The following is an 8466-nucleotide window of genomic DNA, read 5'->3' on the forward strand; positions in this document are numbered from 1 at the left end:
GGTATGTTTTGTAAAGGGCAAGTTGTCACGCATGCTTAATATGTGGTAATACAATTTATTAATTTTACTGAAATAAATTTGTTTTTAATTTATAGTACTATTATGCAGTTCATTCATTCCAATTTCTGTTGGGCAAAACTATGCTTTTTTCATGATGTTGTGTGTCATAAAAAAGTCTAAAAGGTCTCACTTTAACATCTTTTTCACAAACACATCTGGGTGAATCAATCAGCACTGGCGTCATGTTTATAATCTAGTAGTAATCTGTAATCTGCATGAGAGAAAGGCTAGACGCCTGTAAACACGCACTATTAAAAAAACCTATATAAACCACCTTCATTTATAACCAGATTAAATGTCAAATCATCCTAAAAGTGAAGAGAGTCAACTGTGCTGATAGATTGACCTAGTTGTTTAAAGCCACCTGCGGTTCACCACAATAACTATAATATTATAACAATAAATATTCTATCAAACACCAACACAGAGAATATTTTACCAATCATAATGCTGTGAAATACTTGCTCTATGTTATATTCGGACATGCTCATAATCAAGTGTTTTTTAATAATTAATTGCATATGGATTTTCGAAGGCTAAACATCTTCAGAAAGCAAATTGGCCAAAGGAAAAGGGAAGTATCCGAGCAGTAAATTAAGATTACTTACAAACAAGTTCATTAGTTATCACGTCCAAAATCCAGTCAGTATTAAAACGTTAAAAACTCGTTGTAAGTAACGGCCTCCCGACGGCAGGCGACGCTGTGACGTCACGACTCTTCTGCATGTCACCTATGTCGCCAACGCGCATGCGCCGGAGGAAGTGCTCAGGATTCGGTTTCCTGTGGCCTCATCTTGAGCTAAAACACAACAAACTCATGCCGATATAATGGTCGCACCTGTTTAAAAACGATTTATTTTTGTTTCGCGTCTCAGCGTCATAAGGTATAAATGAATTCCTGGTCTTATACTAGCGTGTAATCGTGAGAAAGATGGATATTTCCACGCCACCAGAAGGTAACAGTGCGCTCGCGCTCGTGAGTGAGAGAAATGCAGCGCGAGCGCGAATGAACTGATATTATTATCAAAACGACAGTAATAAACACACTCTTGACACATGAAATCAGCAGAGTTAGTTTATATTGACTGACTTGTGTGGGCAGGATGGCAAATGAAGTAGTCAAATCGTTTGGCGTGTTTTCATTGAGTATAGTTTTGTACATAAAACAATTTTACAGTAACGCTAACGTTAGATAACCAACGATTCCAGTAAAAATACCATATTTACTACAGTAAAACCGTGGACGCTTAGCCGTCGCTGTCGTCACAAAAAGAGAGGATAAAAAGAGTGATTTTTTTGTTACATTTTTTTGAAAGATCGAATGTTAATTTTGGTTAATAATTATTGAAATAACTCGTTATATTAATAAAAATAAATTGTGTAAAAAAAAAGTAAATATATATATATAAAAAAATACATTATTTTGTATAGCCTATTGTATCTTATCGTTTTTCTCTGATTTTTCCCCATCAGATCAAGAGCTGCGAAATGTCATCGACAAACTGGCCCAGTTTGTGGCCCGAAATGGCCCCGAGTTTGAGAAGATGACCATGGAGAAGCAGAAGGACAACCCCAAGTTCTCGTTTCTCTTCGGAGGGGAATATTTCGGCTACTACAAATACAAACTGGCCATCGAACAACAGCAGCGTACGCATCACATTTATTCTTACTAACCGGTTTTATTTTGTTACTCATATTTTGAAATAGCTTTCATTTTATGTTTATATTTCAATTAATAGTTGTATTTAACCAAAAGTAACCCTGCTACTAACACTGGGCATTTGTGATGGAAATGTGCAGCTAGATTTTACTGTATTGTGTTTATATATATATATTCGTCTTTAAGGTGTGCTTCTCTCCTTTATAGATTCTTCCAGTCATGATGATGAATATAATATGGAAGGTATTTATTAGATCGATCATCAGTAATGTTTAATTTTGCCTGGTATTCATGGAGTTTTTCTGCATCATCAGTGCTTGAAATGTTTTTTTATTTGTTAAATTATGTTATGGCTTACGTTTTCTCAGTCATACTTTAACCTGTGTAATGAGTAAAAACAGCACTTTTGGTGGCATTTGCCAAGCATTGCTGTTACTGTTTCTCACATCTAGGGATTTGATAGTTTTATCAAAGTTTTACCGTTACACACGTAACTTTCCAGCACTGTTTTTTGCTTTATACATGAATCATGATGTTTTTTGTTTAATATTCAGTCAAAATCTTAATCCGCAAGCGTCTTTGGGTTCTCTCTTGGTTTCTTCTTTTGGTTTCTTGGGAGTCGATTTAGTATCCCCATGCTTCCCTTGACTTAAAATGTTTTCGCGTTGGACATGGAAAGACCAGAGCCAGCATGAGTGATTTTCTGCATGTGTCTCTGATCTGAATGGCTTTGCGCTGGAAACGGCCATTCAAACGAGAGTCCCTCTTCCCAGTGTTTGGCCGTGCTGGCAGGCGAGAGGTGAAGAGGTCACGGCGTACAGTAGGAGAAGTCATGTTCTTTGCGTTTGTGTGTTCGCAGTGCTCTGTAATCCTGCGGGTAAAGAGGTGTCCGATGTTCCTGCGTCGTTGACGATGCTCGCGCCTCCGCCGATCCCACCAACGACACCGTCAGTGGATGAGCTCGTCCAGCAGAGCCAGTGGAACCTGCAGCAACAGGAGCAACACCTGCTCAGCCTCAGACAGGTACACACACACACACACACACCGATACTGATTATTCAGAATGATATTTGCCGATAATGATAGTTTGATTTTCTGAAAACAAAATGTCATTTTCTTAGCTTTTAGTATGATTATGCTAGCCTAACACCATCCTAACCAGACTGCAACAACAAGAGAAAGTATGATAATCTCAGGTACTGTTTATTAGGGCTGGGTATTGACACAAATTTCACGATTCGATTCAATATTGATTATTTTGGATATCAGGTACGAAACAAATCTAAACTAATGCTGTAAACTATGGGAGTCAGTTGTAGCCTACTATAATATTGGTAATTATTAGGGCTGGGAAACGATTAATCGTGATTAATCGCATCCAAAGTAAGTTTGTGTCTACATAATATATGTGTGTGTAGTATTATATAAATACACACACATGCATGTAAACATTTAAGAAATATTTGCATGTATATACTTTATATATGTTTATACATATAATATTATACATAAATATAAATATTTGATATATTAATAACACATTTTTCTTAAATATATGCATATAAACATGCATATGTGTGTAGTTATATATACTAAGTAATTTTACACACTACACCAGTATATTATGTAAACACAAGCTTTTCTTTTGGATGCGATTAATCGTTTCACAACCCTAGTAATTATATACTGATTTGTATATAAATACTTAAATTACACTTTTATTTATTTTTATAATAATAAAGTTATATGAAATATAAACATTTAAATGGTGGCCTTCATAAAAACTTGCCAGATTTATTCAAATATGCATTACATATTGAAGGACATTAAGATAATAATGCATGTGTAATATGGTGCATATATTTTTTAAATTTGGAGTTAATTTTTAACGAGTTTTTGGTCACATGGTTTTTCTGAGGTAAATGTGACGTTACATGACATTGTTTACAAGCGTTTTACTGACGTCTTTCCACAGTTGAAACACTGATTGAGCGATTACATGAGACATGATATGGATTTCGATAAGTTGTACTCTATCTTTTAACACACTCATTCATGTTTATTTGGCGCTGTAACTGGTATTATTAAGGCGGAAGAGAGGATCATGTGCATCTGCTGCTTCTCTCGAGCCCGTTCGAGACAAAACGGTTAATTTTTTTGTAATTTCGTGAGAAAATGAACGTACTTAGAAATCTGAGACTTTGTTTCATATCAATAGTAACACAAGCATAAAGATCATTGCGATTTATTGGATGGGATGCGCGCTACAATGTTCAATTCATTCGTCAACTGAAAACAGGACGACTAATCAATTCTTGGGATTTAAGAGTCGATATCGGTTCGTAAAAATGAGAATCGATTAAAATTGAGAAATCAATATTTTTACTGTTTATGTGCTTTATTTAATATTAATGTTAAAAGCGTCTGTGTGAGTTAATATATCACTCGAGTGTGTTTTTTATAGCCGTGCTGAAAGCAACTCACCTTGGATCTTCAAAATAAATAAATGAACAAAAACGTTTAAAATGTGTACTCGTTGTTAACAGATAAGTGTATTCTAAGACAATGATTGTTTTAGTAAACTCAGTATGTATTTTATAATGTTAAAATGGTGTAATATTAATGGTTAATATTACCGTCCACGCGCTCTTCTGATTGGCTGTGATTTTAATCACGTCCCATAGTCACGACTGGCGTGGACAGACAAATTATTTGTCGCTGGAATCTTATCGCATCACTAAGTTAGGACTCTGGGTTAAGGTTATGAATCATAAATTTGCGTTGTTTTCGCAGATTCGCATTTTCAAAAGTTTGCGCCCCCCCAAAAAACGCTGTTGCCGTGTCAAAAGTCGTACGTTTTCTGTTTCTAATTGAAAAGCGGTGTTGTGTAAACGTGTGTTTGGGCCTCTAGGAGCAGGTGACGGCCGCCATCTCTCTGGCGATGGAGCAACAGATGCAGAAGCTGGTGGTGGAGACGCAGCTGGACACGAACGAGTTGGACAGCCTCCTTCAGCCCATCATAGACACCTGCACGAAAGACGCCATCTCGGTACGTGCCCAACGACTATAGGATTACACAAGACGCGTATTGTTTTGAATGGTCGATATGGTCAATTTTTTACACATCGTATCGTTCCGATGTCAAAATAGGGCTGATGTGAATAAGCCGATGATCATTCCTGTGTGTTTGACGTGAGTGTGGGGGCGGTGATGTTTGTTTTTGCACCAGCGCATACATTACGAGCCTGACAGTTTAAACATCAAGCGAAAAATGAAAAATGTCATTTTCTGTAATGGTTTAGAAACAAAATTCACGAGACAATTGCTCATTGGTGATTTCAAATATGATATTTAATTGTAAGGATGGCGAACAGTTTTGGAGATATTCAAAGAGACGTAAGCTGTACTTGCGTTTCAAAGATGGCCGCCGATTGAAAGGACTTGTCTTAAAGGATTAGTTCACTTTTAAAAAAAACTTTTGCTGATAATTTACTCGCCCCCATGTCATCCAAGATGTCCATGTCTTTCTTTCTTCAGTCGAAAAGAAATTAAGGTTTTTGATGAAAACATTCCAGGATTTTTCTCCATATAATGGACTTCAATGGGGTCCAAACGGTTCAAGGTCCAAATGAGAGTTTCAGTGCATCTTCAAAGGGCTTTAAACGACACCAGACGATGAATAAGGGTCTTATCAAGGACCCTTCGAGTCATAACTCGATTTGAAAAGATTTGTTCATTTTGATGAACGAGTTCGAACAGGAGAGTCACGAACGCGCATCACAGAACAGAGCAAGGCAACCATTTGTGGTTATAAAACTTAAAGTTTTTTATTTATTTTTGAAATGACAGATCGTTTCACTTGATAAGACCCTTATTCATCGTCTGGTGTCGTTTAAAGACATTTGAAGCTGCACTGAAACTCTCATTTGGACCTTGAACCGTTTGGACCCCATTGAAGTCCATTATATGGAGAAAATCCTGGAATGTTTTCATCAAAAACCTTAATTTCTTTTCGACTGAAGAAAGAAAGACGTGGACATCTTGGATGACATGGGGGCGAGTAAATTATCAGCAAAAGTTTTTTTAAAAGTGAACTACTCCTTTAAAGGGACTTCGGCCTCGCTCGCCACTGATCTGTCTGTTAGATGAGTTATTTATGGGTTATTTCTCTCTCAGGCTGGGAAGAACTGGATGTTTGGGAATGCCAAGACCCCGCAGCACTGCGAACTGATGTCGTCGCATCTCCGAAACCGCATCACTGCGGACGATGCGCACTTCGAGCTCCGCCTGCACCTCATCTATCTCACCAACGACGTCCTGCATCACTGGTGAGACGCACAACTGTGTTATGTGGCAATAGTTGTGTTTTCATCTTAAAGTTGCAAAGTTAACTTGTGTGCAAAAATAGGGATACACGATATATCGGCCGATATGTTATCCGTCTGATATGAAAATTTGGTCGATTTTATTAAATCCGATAAATAATATAGAATTTCCTTCAGCTGAGACACCTAAGATGCGCACTGTTCAACATGATGGTTTTCAATTGTTTGAAAAAAAGGAAAATATAGGCCAAATAAAATTATAATGATAACGTCATAATTGTGTGTTTTGGACGTGGATTTTAATGGTGAGACTTTTGGTTTTGTAATCAGGCTCTCAAATAGGGTTGGGTATCGAGAATCGAGTATCGATTGGAACCGGGACTAACTTTTCGTTTTTCCCGGAATCGTTCAAAAGTTAAAATTTCGATTCCTAGTTTCGATATTCACAGTCCGCCGAGCGGAAGAAGAAACCGCTGAACAACACCAACGAAGAAGCGTCTACCGGAAGTGTTGGCATAACCGCGCGAGTCGAACATTAGTAGCTTACGTCAGCGATCCAAAGTGTGGCTTCACTTTTCTAAAAATAACGAAATCTCGGCAAAATGCAAAATTTGTGACAAAAGAAGTATTTCCTTCAGAAAGACCGTTGGTTAGCAAGGTTAGCTAAACTTTTTTGACCCTGCCTCTTAAAAGAATCGGAATCGAGAATCTTTAGGAACCGGAATCGAAACAAGGAATCGGAATCGTTCAAATTCAAACGATACCCAACCCTACTCTCAAATATTCTATAAAAATTTTAATTTAAATTTATCGGCCGATATATCGGTGAGCGGCTTTCAAATATAAAGAATTATCGGTTATCGGTATCGGCCGAAATGTTCATAGCTGCGCTTCCCTATTTATCAGAAAACATTCCATCCCATGTTTTCAAGATAACACTCATCACTTCCTGGTAGTGGTGCAACGGATCATCACTGATCCGTGATCCGTTCGGATCAATGTCTTCGGTTCGGCACACACGTGATCCGCGGATTGATTATGAAAAAAAAAAAAAAAAAAATGCGCATGTTGTTCAGTCAACGCACAGCTTCGTCATAGCGAGCGGAGGAACGGAGAAGCTTGAACGCCCCGCGTCATTTCAGGGCTCCAGACCAGACTGCGACCAAAATTTGAGAGTGTGCGACTGAATTTTACATCCAGTCGCACATGTGCGACCAGTAAATTTGCCACACGTTAAACGCATGGTAAAGCGGCGCGTCAATGAATCCGTGACAAGAATAGCGCGCGTAAACATCTGTGGGAGGGAGACGGAGACAAATATCACAACCTGATGTGCGTCTGAGCAATCAGCGATCTATCGACTCGTTAGTCGTTGCCTAGCAGCGAATGCAAACAAAATGAAAGTGGAACGAAAATACGATTAGGACCGTGGAGCAGCAGCAGCGATCCATTGACAAAATAAAGCCCCGAACTTGACAGTCGTGGGCCGATCTCGCTCACGCAACACTGTTACTAGGAGATCCAGTGAAGAAATCCATTGAATTCGCCTCAGAATTAATAACATCAACACCACGAGATCCAGTGAGAAACAGTCCGATTCGGCGCAGGTTTCTGTTATAAACCATATCAGATCAAACAGAGCTGACGTGGAAACCAGGAGAAACACTTATAGAAGGCTTTCAGTCCACAAATCAGCCTATATATGATAATGTTTAAGAAATAGTCAAATGCTTACAAGTAGCCTACTACACATCTTTTCCCAGCACTTCAATAATATCATAAATAAATGTTTTATTTTTTTGAATTTTTAATGTGATTACCAACACATTTTTTGTTTATCCTTTAAAGATTGTCCTAAAATGAAAAAAGTACGATGATATTTTCACTACTTTATTAATTGATATTAAGACATTATAAATGATAATAACTAAGTTAATTTCATCTACACCCTAAATTAAGCTTAGTGATTTATTGTCAGCCCCAGTGCTACCAGAATTTTTTTTTTTTTTTTTTTGTAGAACTCGCTGTGAGTTCTCATTTGAGGGAACCCTGTGAAGTTAAAATAAAACAGAATATCATAATGTTAAGTCTATTTATTATTAAAGAATTTGTCAGTAGGCTATTACAGTTATTTTGGGGGAAATTTTTTTTTTTTTTTTTTTTTTTGCTGATCCGAAAAATGATCCGATCCGTGAGTTTTTTGATCCGTTGCACCCCTACTTCCTGGGGAACTGGCGCATGTAGTGGGGGAACGGATCAATTGCCAATCAAATTGGCAAGACAAAACACGTCCAAATGATAAACTTTCACTCTATGACGGTTAAATTTAGCAGTTAATCGGCGAATCGCATGCGTGCCGAACTGCGGGGCGGCTGATCCGTACAGATCACGGATCATCTGCGGTCCGTTTCACCCCAGCAC

General features: G+C 37.9%; 1 protein-coding gene across 3 annotated transcripts in view; it reads left to right on the plus strand.

The window, feature by feature from the left end:
* Nucleotides 1–806: 806 nt before the first annotated feature.
* The window catches only part of cherp (calcium homeostasis endoplasmic reticulum protein), a 17683-nt gene continuing 10023 nt past the window's right edge, over nt 807–8466 (plus strand). The window contains exons 1-6 of one of the 3 annotated variants that reach the window (XM_039682360.2): nt 808–1016; nt 1534–1707; nt 1928–1963; nt 2580–2743; nt 4632–4769; nt 5897–6048. In XM_039682360.2, the coding sequence (XP_039538294.2) occupies nt 992–1016; nt 1534–1707; nt 1928–1963; nt 2580–2743; nt 4632–4769; nt 5897–6048 (689 nt within the window). In that variant the 5' untranslated portion in view covers nt 808–991. Of the gene's footprint in view, nt 1017–1533; nt 1708–1927; nt 1964–2579; nt 2744–4631; nt 4770–5896; nt 6049–8466 lie in introns of all 3 variants that reach the window. The other 2 variants (XM_039682362.2, XM_039682361.2) reach the window with 2 other exon arrangements.

Source organism: Pimephales promelas, chromosome 2, assembly GCF_988280905.1.
Source record: "Pimephales promelas chromosome 2, fPimPro1.hap1.1, whole genome shotgun sequence".
In the NCBI taxonomy this organism is placed as follows: domain Eukaryota; kingdom Metazoa; phylum Chordata; class Actinopteri; order Cypriniformes; family Leuciscidae; genus Pimephales; species Pimephales promelas.